This window comes from Aotus nancymaae, unplaced genomic scaffold, assembly GCF_030222135.1.
Source record: "Aotus nancymaae isolate 86718 unplaced genomic scaffold, 86718_ANA_hifiasm-v0.15.2.pri h1tg000001l, whole genome shotgun sequence".
Classification (NCBI taxonomy): domain Eukaryota; kingdom Metazoa; phylum Chordata; class Mammalia; order Primates; family Aotidae; genus Aotus; species Aotus nancymaae.
Window position 1 is genome coordinate 12,096,256 of NW_026988412.1, and position 17,913 is coordinate 12,114,168.

General features: G+C 37.7%; 1 protein-coding gene across 4 annotated transcripts in view; it reads left to right on the top strand.

Annotated features, from left to right (window-relative positions):
• The window catches only part of TASP1 (taspase 1), a 246,532-nt gene that overhangs the window by 203,252 nt on the left and 25,367 nt on the right, over positions 1–17,913 (top strand). For all 4 annotated transcript variants that reach the window (XR_010343411.1, XR_010343409.1, XM_012474983.3 and 1 more), the window contains one exon: positions 12,935–13,008. Coding sequence is in view for 2 of the 4 variants with exons in the window: in XM_012474983.3 (XP_012330406.1) it covers positions 12,935–13,008 (74 nt within the window). In the remaining 2 variants the exon portion in view is untranslated. Of the gene's footprint in view, positions 1–12,934; positions 13,009–17,913 lie in introns of those variants that run through there.

Sequence of the window (17,913 nt, forward strand, 5' to 3'; positions counted from 1 at the left end):
TGAGAATCTTTTCATGGTCTGGGCATCTCCAGTAGTCCCACAAATCTCTGGGCTTTGGCCTTCTAAAGAACACAAGCATTTTTCAATCAGTAGTTGAGGTTATAAACAGTTACTAGTCACTAACAAAGGAAAATGGTCATTACTCAAAGACTAGAAGCTTCTCTAGATGGAAATAAGCTTGAGCTTGACCACACCGAGACTGTTACAGCCAGTGCTATCTCAGGCTCCGATACGTTACGTCAGGCCACTCATTTACCCTGCATACTGCCTGAGTCCATGGTCTCCTACATGTAATAGTTACACCTGGAAAAATTCCAGTGCTATGAGGTAGGATTTCCCAGGTTTGCTGTATTTTAGAATTATCTTTTCATGCCGTTACCATAAACTTCAATTTTTAGTATATGGAAGAATTTCAGAATAAGTACTCAAAAATCAGGAGACACATTGTAGATTTCTAGATATCACTGATGGTAAATGCTACTCTTTTACTGAAATTTTAAATTTTTCTATGTAACCGTATTTGAGCAAACTTTGTACTACCCTTTGCTTAGTTTTAATTATAAATTAGGACTAATATTAAAACATTTTAAAAGCTTTTTTTTGTGAGATAAACCTCACTCACAAATGTCTCTACTTATTTTTTAAAACTTATGATTTTGAAATTTGTTTTTTTTTGTGATTTTGAAATTTTTAAATTTCTTATGGAAAAGCAGCTTGGGGAAGTTGTCAGGTACAGTGTGTGTTTGTTTGGCTCTGTTTGTTTTGATTGCTCTGTGAACATAGCAGATTTTGCCTTACGTGTATGTGTTCAGTGTAAATGGAAGTAGGGGCTTCTTCATGCTCTGTCCTAAGATGTGCTTATGTTTTAGATAATCATGAGAACAAGAAACAAATTGGAAGCTTTAGACTTGTTTCACATCATGATAATACATTCTAATGAAGGACAATTAAAAATATATTGTAAGATCTGAATATCTTAACCTAAACAGGGAAGAAATTATCTTCATAGATATTGTAGATTAACAGGGTAATTGATTTGGGAGTCATTAAAAAATACGAAATATATGAAAACAGGATCAAATTCAGAAGTTTCAGAGTTGGTAAAGAACAGGTTGCTGTTCATTCAGGTTCCTTACTCAACTAGTTCCCTCTCCAAGAGCAACCATTGCTGCCAGTTCCTAAGATACTCTTCCAGAGAGTCCCTATGTGCTTACAAGCATGTTCATACATGATCCTCTTTTATTTCACAAAAATGGCAGCACCATCTTTATACATTATTCTCTACCTTACCTTTTTTTAGCCAACTATCTTTAGATTAGTGTTCTTACAAACTGCAGCGTGTCATTTTAATGAGTTCTAAATCAATTTAGTGAATCACAAGTCGAATTTTTAAAATGCCATACGTAGACTATAAAGAACCCAGTAGAAGAGATCACTACATTGCAAGTAGAAGAGCAAATATTATTTTGTGAAATTTTAGTTATAAATAGATGTGTGTACTAAATGACAGTGTGTGGGGTTTTTGTTGTTGTTGTTTGTTTTGATTTGGTTTTGGATTTTACTGTGGTTTGTGGTCAAAAAGTTTGAAAAACAGTTTAGTTGTTCCAAAGCATTCATGTAGAGCTTCCTCATTTGTTTTTAATTGTTACGTAGTATTTCATTGTATAGAGTACCATAGTTACACATATGCCTAATAGGCGATTAATTGGTTTCTAATTTCTTGCTAATTAAAGCTACTTTGATGAAGATTCTTATAAATATGGTATTTTATACATAGAAGGGCATATCTGCGGAACAAATATCTAGAAATAAAATTGCTAGGTCAAAAGGTGTGTAATTTTGATAAATACAGTCAATCCTCATTATTCCTGGATTCTGTATTTGTTAATTTGCCCACTTGCTAACATTTATTTGTAAACCCCAAATCAGCATTTCAGCACTCTCATAGTCACTTGTGGACATGCATGAAGTGGTGAACATTTTGAATCACCTGATGTGCACATTCCCAGCTGAGGTGAACAAGATGATGCTCTGCCTTCCTGTTTCAGCTATCATACTACAAACGTATCCATTTTGTGGTCTATTTTGTGCCATGTTTTCCACATTATTGCACTTTTTAATGATTTTGCCATTTAAAATTGCGCCAAACATAGTACTGAAATGCTGTCTGGTGTTCCAAAGTGCAAGAAGATGGTAGTATCTCATGGGGAAAAATGTGCATTTTGGATAAGCTTCATTTAGGCAGAAATTGTAGTGCTGTTAGCAGTGAATTCATGTGAAATTAATACACGATATACTCAGATAAAAGAAGAGAAAACTCACTGATCTGTATGTGAGGCTGCTCCAGAAGGTGCTAAATTAACATCTATAAATGCAGTGATGGAAAAGATGGAAAAGCTGCTAAATTAATGGATTCATGGAATGATGACCAGTTACAAAAAGCATAGAGGACAACATTGTTGTGAAACTTAAAAGCCAAAGAAATTTATAGGCATGTTACCTAGCATCAGGAAAACATTAAACCCTTCTTGGCTAGTGTTTTATTATAAAGAAATACTGCATATAATGAATTGTAAATGAATAAGTAAATAAATATTTTTAAAAGATTAAACAGAAACACATATAAAATAAGGTTATTTGTTGATACGTTATTAAAATGTTTTGACCAGACATGTGCAGGAACCTAGCCTTGTATTTTCCCTACCAGTAATGGCTCATTATTTGCTAATTCAGTGTTCATCAACATTATAGAACATAATTACCATAGATTCAGAGAGTATTCTTCCAGATAGCCATACTCCCACCATTGTTATATGAATCTGATCTTTTCTCCACTCCTAGCTAACACACATGTTGTTTCAAACTTTTTGATATCTGAAAGCTGATAGTCTGATAGTAGTCTGAAATTTGACAATGGTATCTTGTGATTTTAATTTGCATTTGTTTTAGTATAACGTAGATTATCTTTTCATATATATTTTAGAACCATTTATATTCCCTTTTGCTCATATCCTTTCTGCGTTTTCTTTGGGTATTTGTCTGTTATTGATTTATATCGGATCTTTATATATTAAGAAAATTAGTCCTTTGTTGATGTGATGAATTGCAAGTATTTCCCCAAATTTGTCATTCATCTCTTGACTTCCATTTTTCTCCACATGGCAAAAACAAATACTATGAACATGCCAGGTGAGGTGGATCATGCCTGTAATCCCAGCAATTTGAAAGGCCAAGGTGGGCGGATCACCTGTGGTCAAGAGTTCAAAACCAGCCTGGCTGACGTTAGTGAAACCCCATCTCTTCTAAAGATACGTAAACTACCCAGGCACGAGAATCGAGAATCACATGAACCTAGGAAAGGGAGATTGTAGTGAGCTGAGATTATGCCACTGCATGCCAGCCTAGGTGACAGAGTGAGACTCTTTCTCAAAAAAAAAAACACTATAAATATTTTTAAACTAGTTAAATATATTGATCTTGGACATCTTTTTTGGTCTCTGGGTTTCGTTATGGTTCAAAAGCTTTCCTTAAGAGAGATTTAAAATGTTGTAAGAGTTGTGTTTGGTGTTAGATATTTTGTATCTTTTGGTGTTTTTAAGGAATTTAGTCTTCTTAATATGTGACAAGTATAAATCCTTATCTATACTGAGTAGATTTCAGAGTAATAGAACAATGAAATACCACAGGCTTTGTGATCCCAGAGTCCGGCTTGGAATCCAGCTGGTGCACCTAGTAAAATGACTGAAGCCATACTCCTTCCCTTCTCGGATCCTCAGGTTCCCCATCTATGCTTTGCTGAGTTCTGCTATGAAAGACAATGCCTGGCACATGATAGACCCTCAACGTTAGCCCCTCCCTGTCTTACTTCCTTGAGGTCTTCTACTAAGAAATAATTTTTTAAATTAACTTACATTATGTGTGTACTACAAGTAATAATTTATCTTCAAAAGTGTTTTATAATTTAAATCCTAGACAGTTTCTTCAGAGATTTTCAAGCTAGCATGAATTAACAACTCATAATTATGTACAGATTTGAGTTGTCATTATTAAAATATGTGGCAGTACAGTGCTTTGCCTTTTACTGGTGGATAGGATAAATGTTTGTGAAAAACAGTGAAGAATGAATTTTTAGACATTGAGATATGCTTTAAAAACTCCTAAGCACTATATCTAGAAATTTTATTGAAAACCCTTCATATAAAAATAATTAATGAAGTTAATCAATGTACCCTAATGTATCATCTTTTATAAGTCTAAATTTTTATGTTTATTTCATTTTCCAAAAGCAGACTACATTTACAGGAAGAATAATACATTTAAAAATCATTAAAATGATCTTTAATAAAGGGTAATGTCTTTACCCTTTGCTCTCATGGTCATATTGGCTACATTTTTATCTATTTTTCTTGGCTAATTCCTGAGCAGTTGTCCCCTTAATATTTGGGACCCAAGGAAGAGGTACAATTTTAGGAATGCCTTAACTTTGTATTTGAATACAATTTATTGTCAGTACTCTAGGGAACTTCAGTAAGACTTGAGTGCTTTTCCTCTATTAGGCAAATTAGAATATCCCAGACCTTGCTCTGGATGTCAAGATTTTTGAAGTTCAAAGCAGATGTGTGTGGAAGGAAAAACATCTGGTGAAGAGAATTTGTTTCATTGCGTGACACTGTTTCCCTGTACTCCTCAGTGGAGCGTCTGTTGAGCAGGTTGGCAGGTTTGATAATTAATTAATGATGAGGGAATAAGCCATTTATCTGAGGAACTCAATTTTGCCCCTTACTGCCTCTTTCTTCCTCACATGTCTGGCAAAGCCTTCAGAGGCTGGGATCATGGATCACACAGTTGGGTCTCAACTCAAACACTTGTCTCCAGGCTTAACTAGCTTAGATATATAAACAGACGAATGTCCTGGGGGACAGGGTTTATGTTGAGCAATACAGTTGTATTATCAGGGACTTTTGAAATTTTTATTGGAGTACATTACAACTTTAAAGCTGCCTTAAAAAACTCAGAATTTTGAAGATATGTACTTGAATGTGACAGAGCTTTGCGTGCATCCCTGGATGTTTGTGGTTTTCTTTTGGTAACTTTTTATTTAGATATAATTTTACACATACAGAAAAGTTCCAAGAATAGTACAAGGGACACTCATGATTCCTTCTCCGAGATTCAACCAGTGTTTTCATTGTCTTCTATTTGTTTTCCCATCCTCACTCGCTTCTTCCTCTACACGCACACACATGTGCGCTCATTCACACACACACACACACACACACACACACATATAAACAAATGCATTTTTTTCCCTGAACTATTTGAGAGTGAGGTGGAGACATTGGACTCCTGTATTCCTAAGGCTTTGGTGAGTATTCCTTAAGAATAAGGCCATTCTACTAAATAATCACAGTGCAGTTATCAAAGTCATGGATTTTAATATTGATATGACACCACTGTCTAACCCACAGTCCCTTTTCCAACTTTATCAATTATCTCCATAATGTCCCTCATGACATCTCTCCTCTCACCACCGAGTCCAGAGTGTAATCCAGGATGACACGTTGTGTTCAGTTGTCATGTCTCCTTTAAACAGGAAGTTTCCCAACTTTGTGTTTTCTGACTTTGGCATTTTTGAAGAGTTCAAACCAGTTACTTAGTAGAGTGTTGCTATTTCAAGTCTCCTTGATGTTTTCTCATTCAATTCGGTTATGCATTTTTTTTCCTTTTTTTTAATTGCATTTTAGGTTTTGGGGTACATGTGGAGAACATGCAAGATTGTTGCATAGGTGCATATGTGGCAGTGTGATTTGCTGCCTTCCTCCCCTTCACCTATATCTGGCATTTCTCCCCATGCCATCCCTCCCCGACTCCCCACCCCCCGCTGTCCCTCCCCTATTTCCCCGCAACAGACCCCAGTGTATAGCGCTCCCTTCCCTGTGTCCATGTGTTCTCATTGTTCAACACCCGTCTATGAGTGAGAACATGCAGTGTTTGATTTTGTGTTCTTGTGTCAGTTTGCTGAGAATGATGGTTTCCATGTTCATCCATGTCCCTACAAAGGACGCGAACTCATCGTTTTTGATGGCTGCATAATACTCCATGGTGTATATGTGCCACATTTTCCCTGTCCAGTCTATCATCGATGGGCATTTGGGTTGGTTCCAGGTCTTTGCTACTGTAAACTGTGCTGCAATGAACATTCGTGTGCATGTGTCCTTATAGTAGGGCGATTTATACTCCTTTGGATATATACCCAGTAATGGGATTGCTGGGTCAAATGGAATTTCTATTTCTAGGTCCTTGAGGAATGGCCACACTGTCTTCCACAATGGTTGAACTAATTTACACTCCCATCAACAGTGTAAAAGTGTTCCTATTTCTCCACATCCTCTCCAGCATCTGTTGTCTCCAGATATTTTAATGATCGCCATTCTAACTGGCGTGAAATGGTATCTCAATGTAGTTTTGATTTGCATTTCTCTAATGACCAGTGATGATGAGCATTTTTTCATGTGTTTGTTGGCCTCATGTATGTCTTCTTTTGTAAAGTATCTGTTCATATCCTTTGCCCATTTTTGAATGGGCTTGTTTTTTTCTTATAAATCTGTTTTGGTTCATTGTAAATTCTGGATATCAGTCCTTTGTCAGATGGGTAAGCTGCAAAAATTTTTTCCCATTCTGTTGGTTGCCTATTCACTCTAATGACTGTTTCTTTTGCTGTGCAGAAGCTGTGGAGTTTGATTAGGTCCCATTTGTCTATTTTGGGTTTTGTTGCCAATGCTTTTGGTGTTTTGGTCATGAAGTCCTTGCCTACGCCTATGTCCTGAATGGTTTTGCCTAGGTTTTCTTCTAGGGTTTTAATGGTGTTAGGTCTTATGTTTAAGTCTTTAATCCATCTGGAGTTAATTTTAGTGTAAGGTGTCAGGAAGGGGTCCAGTTTCTGCTTTCTGCATATGGCTAGCCAGTTTTCCCAACACCACTTATTAAAAAGGGAATCCTTTCCCCATTGCTTGTTTTTGTGAGGTTTTTCAAAGATCGGATGGTTGTAGATGTGTGGTGTTGCCTCCGAGGCCTCTGTTCTGTTCCATTGGTCTATATCTCTGTTTTGGTACCAGTACCATGCTGTTTTGATTACTGTAGCCTTGTAGTATAGTTTGAAATCCAGTAGTATGATGCGCCCTGCTTTGTTCTTTTTGCTTAGAATTGACTTGGCTATGCGGGCTCTCTTTTGGTTCCATATGAAGTTTAAGGTGGTTTTTTCCAGTTCTGTGAAGAAGGTCATTGGTAGCTTGATGGGGATAGCGTTGAATCTGTAAATTACTTTGGGCAGTATGGCCATTTTCACGATATTGATTCATCCTAACCATGAACATGGAATGTTTCTCCATCTGTTTGTGTCCTCTTATTTCGTTGAGCAGTGGTTTGTAGTTCTCCTTGAAGAGGTCCTTTACGTTCCTTGTTAGTTGTATTCCTAGGTATTTTATTCTCTTTGTAGCAATTGTCAATGGCAGTTCGTTCTTGATTTGGCTCTCTTTAAGTCTGTTATTGGTGTATAGGAATGCCTGTGATTTTTGCACATCGATTTTGTATCCTGAGACTTTGCTGAAGTTGCTTATCAGTTTCAGGAGATTTTGGGCTGAGATGATGGGGTCTTCTAGATATACAATCATGTCATCTGCAAATAGAGACAATTTGATTTCCTCCTTTCCTAATTGAATACCCTTTATTTCTTTTTCTTGCCTGATTGCTCTGGCTAGAACTTCCAGTACTATATTGAATAGGAGTGGTGAGAGAGGGTATCCTTGTCTAGTGCCAGATTTCAAAGGGAATGCTTCCAGTTTTTGCCCATTCAGTATGATATTGGCTGTTTGTTTGTCATAAATAGCTTTTATTATTTTGAGATACGTTCCATCAATACCTAGTTTATTGAGGGTTTTTAGCATAAAGAGCTGTTGAATTTTGTCGAAGGCCTTCTCTGCATCAATTGAGATAATCATGTGGTTTTTGTCTTTGGTTCTGTTTATGTGGTGAATTACATTTATAGACTTGCGTATATTGAACCAGCCTTGCATCCCTGGGATGAATCCTACTTGATGATGGTGGATAATCTTTTTGATGTGCTGTTGCGATCGGCTTGCCAGTATTTTATTGAAGATTTTTGCATCTATGTTCATCATGGATATTGGCCTATAGTTTTCTTTTCTTTTTGAGTCTCTGCCGGGTTTTGGTATCAGGATGATGTTGGTCTCATAAAATGATTTGGGAAGAATTCCCTCTTTTTGGATTATTTGGAATAGTTTCAGAAGGAATGGTACCAGTTTCTCTTTGTATATCTGGTAGAATTCGGCTGTGAACCCATCTGGACCTGGGCTTTTTTTGGGTGGTAGGCTCTTAATTGCTGCCTCGACTTCAGACCTTGTTATTGGTCTATTCAGGGTTTTGACTTCTTCCTGGTTTAGGCTTGGGAGGAGGCAAGTGTCTAGGAATTTATCCATTTCTTCCAGGTTTTCTAGTTTATGTGCATAGAGTTGTTTGTAATTATCTCTGATAATGGTTTGAATTTCTGTGGAATCTGTGGTGATATCCCCTTTATCATTTTTTATTGCATCTATTTGGTTATTCTTTCTTTTTTTTATTAATCTGGCTAGTGGTCTACTTTGTTGATCTTTTCAAAAAACCAACTCCTGGATTTATTGATTTTTTGAAGGGTTTTTCGTGTCTCTATCTCCTTCAGTTCTGCTCTGATCTTAGTTATTTCTTGTCTTCTGCTAGGTTTTGAATTTTTTTGATCTTGTTCCTCTAGCTCTTTCAATTTTGACGATAGGGTGTCAATTTTAGATCTCTCCTTGTTTCTCATGTGGGCACTTATTGCTATATATTTTCCTCTACAGACTGCTTTAAATGTGTCCCAGAGATTCTGGTATGTGGTGTCTTTGTTCTCGTTGGTTTTGAAGAACATCTTTATTTCTGCCTTCATTTCATTGTTTATCCAGTCAACATTCAAGAGAAAGTTGTTCAGTTTCCATGAAGCTGTGCAGTTCTGGGTTGGTTTCTGAATTCTGAGTTCTAACTTGATTGCACTGTGGTCTGAGAGACTGTTTGTTATGGTTTCCATTCTTTTGCATTTGCTAAGGAGTGATTTACTTCCAATTATGTGGTCAGTTTTAGAGTAGGTGTGATGTGGTGCTGAGAAGAATGTATATTCTGTGGATTTGGGGTGGAGAGTTCTGTAAATTAGGTTTGCTTGTTCCAGGTCTGAGTTCAAGTCATGAATATCTTTGTTAATTTTCTGTGTTGTTGATCTGTCTAATATTGACAATGGTGTGTTAAAGTCTCCCATTGTTATTATCTGGGAGTCTAAGTCTCTTTGTAAGTCATTAAGAACTTGCCTTATGTATCTGGGTGCTCCTGTATTAGGTGCATATATATTTAGGATCATTAGCTCTTCTTGTTGCATTGATCCTTTTACCATTATGTAATGTCCTTCTTTGTCTCTTTTGATCTTTGTTGCTTTAAAGTCTATTTTATCAGAGATGAGAATTGCAACTCCTGCTTTTTTTTTTTGCTCTCCATTTGCTTGGTAAATCTTCCTCCATCTTTTTATTTTGAGCCTTTGTGTATCCTTGCATGTGAGATTGGTTTCCTGGATACAGCATACTGATGGGTTTTGGCTTTTTATCCAATTTGCTAGTCTGTGTCTTTTGATTGGGGCATTTAGTCCATTTATGGGGAAGTTTTCCTGGATAATATCCTGAAGAGTATTTTCCAGCTTGGATTCATTCTCTTCGTCACATTCAGGTACACCTATCAAATGTAGATTAGGTCTTTTCACATAGTCCCATATTTCTTGTTGACTTTGTTCATTCCTTTTTTCCCTGTTTTCTCTAATCTTGCCTTCTCATTTTATTTCATTGAGTTGATCTTTGACCTCTGATATCCTTTCTTCTGCTTGGTCAATTCGGCTATTGATACTTGTGTATGCTTCGTGAATTTCTACTGTTGTGTTTTTCAGCTCCATCAATTCACTCATATTCCTCTCTGTTGTCCATTTTCATTAGCATTTCGTCAAATCTTTTTTCAAGGTTCTTAGTTTCTTTGCATTGGGTTAGAACATGTTCTTTTAGCTCACGGAAGTTTCTTATTATCCACTTTCTAGAGGCGGATTCTGTCATTTCATCACACTCATTCTCCATCCAGTCTTGTTCCCTTGCTGGTGAGGAGTTGTGATCCCTTGTAGGAGGAGAGGTGTTCTGGTTTCGGGTGTTTTCATCCTTTTTGCGCTGGTTTCTTCCCATCTTTGTGGATTTATCCACCTGTCGACTTTGTAGTTGTTGACTTTCTGATTTTGGTAAGTTTAAGTCTGCAGCACCAGAACTCATAAACTGCTTTTTTTTTCCCCAGGTGTTGTGTCCCAGGGAGTTAGGGCTTTATGAGTTTCCGCTGTGCTGCTGCCGTTTTTTTTTTTTTCTTCTTCTCCTCCTTCAGGGCTGCCCTGCCCACAAGGAGGCAGCCTAGTCACTCTCAGCCTGCAAAGGCTTTGCTGAGCTGCTGTGGGCTCCGCCCAGCTGCCATGTGACCTTCCCTGCAGTCCTGTTTATATGGGTGTAGTTTGAACTGCCTCAGGAAGGGTGGCCCGCCTCTTTAATGATGACTCTCTCTGTAATGGCGGGTTGCCTTGGCAATGGCAGGTTGCCTCGGCAACTGCAGGCTGCCTCCATAATGGCGGATGCCCCTCCCACACAGAGCTGGACCGTCCGGAGTTCAGCTGTGCTTGCTGTGAAAGTCTCAACCCAGAGCATTTCCAATTGCTGTTTTTTTGTTTTTGTTTTTGTAGGGGTGGGACCAGCCAGGCCTGATCACCTGGCTCCCTGCCTCAGAGCCTTTTGTTTTTCAGTTGAACAGTCGGCTCTCTACCAGGTGACCTGGCTGCCTGTTGAATAGGCGCCGGGATCTGTGTGATTTCCCTTGCGGCGACCCACTGTGCCGGCTCAAACCATGGCTCTGAGATTTGTGGCGCTTTTTTGCCCAGGAATCTCCTGGCCTGGCTCTCTGTTTCAGCTCCCCTTGCTGGCTAAGAGGGGACACAGTCTCGTTTACTCTGCACTGGGAACCACTGCGCCGGGGCGCAGGCAAAACAGCCCTGCCAGCGAAAACAGCCACCCTGGTGACCCGTGGGGCTCCTCCGCCTGGGAATCTCCTGGTCTGTGGGCAGTAAAAATCTGTCTGGAAATGCGGCGTCCACTCACCCTCTGCGCTTTCACTCAGACCTGCAATCCTGAGCCATCTTGGATCTCTCTCCCTGGTTATGCATTTTTGTCAGGAAGACTGAACACCACAGAAGTTTTGTGTCTCAAGGTATTTTATCAAAAGTCATATGGTCCTGATTTGTACCTTCACTGGTGGTGTTAGCTTTGTTCAATGAGTTAAGTTGGAGTCTATCAAGTGCTTCCACAGTGAACTAACAGTTTTTCCTGTTAAAAGAATTTTTTGGAAAGATACTTTGAAGCTATGTAAATAGCCTGTTCCTCTTCAAATTTCCACCTACTAGTTTTAGCAACCATGATTTTCTGTTATTTTTCTATACTTATTAGTTGACATTCTGCTGAAGCATGAGCTTTGTCTTCTTATTTATTTGTTTGGATCAGTATGGGTTCATTGGTTCTTTCTTTGTTCAGTGGTTATCATTCATTACGCTCATTATTTTGATAGGCACAGGTTTTTCCAGTGAGAGCCTTTCAGATTGACCCCTGGGTCTTTTTGATAAGTCCCCTTTATTCTTTGAGCATTGTCTTTTCTTTTTCTTTTCTTTTGTTTTTGAGACAGAGTCTCGCTTTTGTTGCCCAGGCTGGAGTGCAGTCGCATGATCTTGGCTCACTGCAACAACCTCCACCTCCTGGGATCAAGCAATTCTCTTGCCTCAGCATCCTGAGTAGCTGGGACTACAGGCGGTTGCCACCACACCTGGCTAATTTTTTGTATTTTTAGTGGAGATGGGGTTTCACCGTGTTAGCCAGGATGGTCTTGATATCCTGCCCTCGTGATCCACCCGCCTTGCCTTGGCCTCCCAAAGTGCTGGGATTACAGGCGTGAGCCACCGTGCCCAGCCTCTTTGAGCATTTTCTTTCTTTTCTGTCACAAGATGTACCAGATCCATTTTATATTTTCTCTGTGCCAGCTCTGGAATGGACATTTCTCCAAGGAATTCTGGTTCTTTTTTTGTAGAGAATGGCATTTAGAAATTAAGGACTGGGTGCAGTGGGTCACACCTGTAATCTCAGCACTTTGGGAGGCTGAAGTGGGTAGATCACCTGAGGTCAGGAATTCAAGACCAGCCTGGCCAACATGGTGAAACCCTGTCTCTACTAAAAATACAAAATTATCTGGGCGTGGTGGCACATGCCTCTAATCCCAGCTACTTGGAAGGCTGAGGCAGGAGAATTGCTTGTACCCGGGAGGCAGAGGCTGCAGTGAACTGAGATCGTGCCATCGAACTTCAGCCTGGACAACAAGAGCAAAACTGCATCTCAAAAAAAAAAAAAGGAAATTAAGATCTGGGGTGTGTGTCATTTGTGTGTGTGTGTGCATGTGGTTTAAAAAAAAACCATACTATGGAATATTACATTTACTAAATCATCGTATACAGTGTGTATGAGTGTGTGTGCATTTAATGTTACAGATTCAAACAGAAGAGCATTTATTTTACATGTAATAATCATAAGTTTTGACAGGAAAGAAATACATTTTTCATTTCACAGTAAATGGCATTACACAGTTTTGAGTGATAAATCATCTTGACATTTATGAAGGAGCAAATGGAAAATGAGGAACTGAGTATGTTAAATATAAAGCTATCTTTAACTGTTCTATTAAAAAGCAAAGATTTATTTTCCATCTGTGATCTGAATGTGCCTATTTGTGTTCTCTTTTACGGCAGTGGAATTTCTGTGGAGCCACACGACAGAGAGCATGTGTGTTGGATATATGTCAGCCCAGGATGGGAAAGCCAAGGTAAGCGGGAAAGAACTGGGTCATAACCTGAGAACCTTGTAGCCATTGCATAAACCTCTAACTAGCTAAGTTGATATGGATGAATTTTGTCAGCTTTTCTTGGGCAGTGGCTCTATGATCTTTATAAGAATCTGAATAAGAACAGTTAACAATGCTAACGGCCCCAGAGAAAACCAGTATATCTATTTTGCTTTTGGTGACAGAGCAAGGGAGCATTTAGGAAAAGCCTGCCCCCCTTCCCCTACAGCTCCCATCTTGTTCCTTTTTGCCCATTGCAATTAAGTGGAAAAGAGGAAACTGGAATTTGGGAAGAGAAAATGGGAGTGAAGCTGATAAGCTGACATAGGTGGATGATTCTGCAAGGAGTGTTAGAATAAAGGAAACTGAGTCAAAGCAAACTTTGACTGTAGAAAGCATCCTGCATGTTTGATGGCACAGGTGGCTGACATGCTTGCAAGTGTGACCTGTCTCATCTTTCAGTGTGTTCTGTCATGCCCTGACGTGATGTCTTCATGGGCAGAAGCAATGGTCTTTGTCTACATGCCACATGCCTGTGGTACACGTCCCTCAGTGAGTTACAGTAATCACATAGGCATCCACATACCATCTCCGGAGTTGCTTGGCTTCCCTGGGTTCTTGATGGTTGAGCCTAGGAGTAAGCAACATGATTTATGGATTTTATTTTATATTGACCTCATGTTCTTCTTCTTCATAAAATTTTTAGGAACAGCTGTGGCCTGTGATGTTTACTTGGCATTAAAGTACCTCAATTGTAAAGCTGTGAAGTTGGGCAGCCTTGTTTTTAAAGGAAATGATTTATTTTGTACATTTTGACTTATAAAATAAGACTTCTGATATGAAGTGTCTGATACACATTGAATCATAAAGGATAAATACAATAAAGAACACTTTATTGCTTATTTGTTATATAATACCCATCTAGACTGTCCTCTGTATATTATCTGGCCAGCCGGTAGCTCCACAAAACTTCTGTGAGTAATGTAAAGAGCATTTAATCAGACAAGGATTGGCTTATATCGTGAAAATATTACCGAGATCCCTTTGCTTAACCTTCACCTGGTACAATATTCATATTGTGTTAGTAGACCTATTTCCTAAGAGGATGCATAAAAGATTGTTTCATAATTTATGTAGAATGGAAATATGATGGCCCATTTTAAAGGTGATTTAAGGGTTTAGAACAGCACTGTCTAATAGAATTTTGTGTGATGTAAACATTTTATATCTCTATTTTTCAACAGGGAAGCTACTAGCCACATGTGGTTATTGAGCACTTAAATGTAGCTAGTTTGATTGAGGAACCAAATTTTAAAATTTTACTTAATTTTAAATAGCCACATGTGGCTCGTGGCTACCATATTGAACAGCACAGGTTTAATAAGTAAGTGGGAAAATGGTTATTCATATTTTCAGATTCATTTCTTCTCAGTGACAAAAGAGTTCCCAAATATAAAACAGCCTGATAAACCCCAAGAATCCTTGCATAGGAATAGCTTGCAGTCATTTCAGTTTCTCTGTCCCCTTACATATTGATTCAGAACTAAGATTGCTTTTTAACAAAAGATCATGTCTGAGGTGGACTTCAGCACTGAAGCCAGTCTGGTGGGGTATGATTATGTTATTAGGTCCCTTGTGTGGAAATCTTTTTGTTATCCTTGCTGGTGGCCCGTGGAAGACACTTACTATTTAATGTGAAATACAGGTAGTAAAGAGTGGAGAGTCCTGCTATGAGCCCAGAGATATGAGCCCAGAGATATTTGGCCTCCAGTTATATAGCTTGACATCTGGTAGACATGGTTTTCTTATTGTTGGTAAATTCACCAGTTGGTAGTCAATTTGGCAAGCAGATGAAGCTGGTCCTCTTGCCTCTCTTGTAAATTATGTTTTTGACCTTCCTTGAGGAGAGTTAATCCCTTTTCTTTTTGTTCTCCTTTGAGCCTGTGACTACAAATACTTTCAAGAAGAAAAAAAAAAAGTAAGACAACCCCAAAACAAAAACACTAATGATTTGGCTGCCGAATTCTACTGATCAAAAAGAAAAATTATCTCTTTTGTTATAAAGGCTAGAATTTTATTGTATTGCAAGTAAGACAATGCAAGTAAGACAAAGTTAGTTATAGATGAGAGGCTGAGCCCAAAAGAGAAAGGGGGTTATAAAAAGTTTGTATTCTATTTAAGCTTTGGATCTCTCTCTCTCTCTGATTTCCTGACTTCTATAAAAGAATAGTTGAACCACTAGTGGCATACCTGTTCAGTGTCATGACTGGTTTGTGAAGCATGTTCCTCCATAATGTTGAGAGCCATGGTAGCAAAATGAGTAAGACGGCATCTTAAAGTATTTAAAATTTAAAAACTATTTTTAAAAGTTAAAAAAAATGTGCCCTCCTTTTCAAAAATTGTCTTCTTTCTGTGTGTTACCAAACTCAGAAACTGAAGCCACTTGGCCGTTTGAGCATATATAAGGTAGCTGTGTTTAATCCAAGATAAAGCCTTGAATTAAGGCTTAGTTCAAAAATCATACTGCTTAGAAAAGGCTGGATAATAATCAATATCATTGTAACAAGAATGCATAGATAATTTGAATAAGTAGAGCTAAGTTTTTTTACAAGTCTCTTTTCCTTTTTTAAAGAACGTTCTTGCAATTATATCATTTAATTTAATTTATAAACTGCTTTGATAGCATAAGTTAAATATATCTTTTTAAGGAGCCAAAATTAGGGCATTGGTACCTGTTGGATTTTAAAAACAAATTGCCCATATCCTTCCCAGATAGAAGACAGTTAATGAAGAGTTTTTAATAAACACCCAGTGTGCATGGACTACTGTAATAGAAACAGATGTTAAAACTGGCATGGAACTTATTCAACTATAATACATGAAATTAGGTGTCTTTTATTATATAGAGGTCACTTTTTATAACTGTAGTGTTATAAAAATTTCCTTGAGGAGGAGCAGACTATTTTATTGTCTTTAAGTGTCTCTCCACAGACTTCTTATTAGTTATAGGGGAAAATAATAACTATATAATGGTAAAACCAGGCAACACCTTGACCATGTGGTCAAAATTAATAGCACCAATGAGGGGCAGATGGACAACATGTGCCTCTGGCTATGATAACTTGAGGATACAGTATCACTTGTGTAGTATGACATCTGGAAATGTATAACCTGAACCTAACTAACTGTGAAGAAACATCAGACAAATTTAAAATGAAGAACATTTCGTGAAGAAAGAAAAAAAGAACCATGTTCTTCAATAATGTCAATGTCATAAAAGACAGAGGTTGCAGAAATGTTTCAGAGTAAACAATACTAAAGAGTTGTGACAACTAAATGCAGTAACTGGTCCTAGACTAGATTCTATATTGGAAAAATGCTATAAATGCATTATTAGGCCAATTTACAAAATTGGAATATAGATGGTAAAAAGTGTCATGTCATTGTTAAACTTACCAAAGTTAATTACTGTGGTGTATAATATTTTTATTCTTAGGAAATATACACTGACATATCTAGTGGTAAAGAGCCATAATATAGACAATATTTTCTCAGTGCTTCAGAAAAATGTATCATGTGGATGGATGGATATACAACAATAGCAAATTGTAAAGCAAATGGAGCAAAATGTTAACAGTAGGTGAACCTTGTTAAAGGATGTATAGATCTTCCCAAAACTACTCCATAATTCTTAAATTATTTTCAAATTAAAAATTTTTTAAATGCACTCTTGGGTATTGTGGCACATTTGATTAGTTCTTTGGGCCTTGTACTTGAAATGATACAGTTCAAAAAATATCCTTGGTTTATAACTGAGTCTGCATCAGATGAGTGATTACATTCCCCCCCAAAGTATTGCCTTTTTCTCATTTTGAGTTCCTGACTAGAATGACCAAATATTCAGATAATAACACATCTCTTACAAATATTTTGCAAAAACATTTCTGTAATAGTTTCTTGTTTTCCAGTGGTACAAAAGAGAGATTAAGCTTTTTCATGATCAAAGTGCTGTCCTCTTACAATGTTTTTTGTTATATTAGTCAGCTTTTCTAAAAAAAAAAATTTACTCAACAAATATTTGTGATGTTTCTCTGCCTTGTGTGACAAACCCTATATCATACTCTGACACATGGTAGTGAAACAGGACAGATGTTGCCCATACCATATTTCCCTAACCTAGGGAAAGCACAGGGCACTGGATGATAACTCAATGATATTTACATTTTGTTTTTAACCTTTTTCTATTTTAATACTGTTAAGTCTTCCAAACCTCATGAAGTCATGCCAAGATTTCTATTCTTGGCATATCTGACTAGTTCTTTTGGCCTTGCAGTTAAAATAAATAAGTATTGGGATAGGTGCAATGCCAGGAAGTTGGAGCCTGGGTTGCCCTCCCACTCCATGCACACTGTGATCTGTGGTTTGATCACTCTGCCTCTGGATCCCAGAGACCTCATCTGTAATATGAGAATAAGAAATCCTTATTTCACCTTAAGCCCTTCCTGTGATAAGATATGATAAGAATGAAGAAGCAAAACATTATCTGTCTGAAGACTGATGACTAGACCCCATTAAGTCCTTGATGTTGCTTCCAATCTACAGAATTCCAACTCAACATTCCAGATTACATGAACAAATATGTTGTCATTCAATTTTCAGTAGGATTTTCGCAATACCACTTTGTAGTATCTACTATGTTCCAACATGTTTTATCATCACGAAGATGGTTTCCAGGGCTTTTTTAAAACTCAGTGAATGTATATTTACAAAGGATAGCAGAGATGAAATTTCGAGTGCTTTTTGCTAGGCTTACAACTTACCTCTCACACAAAGCTATGGGAAGAAGACAAATATAAAACATGACATGCACAAGAGGGAGCTATCAAA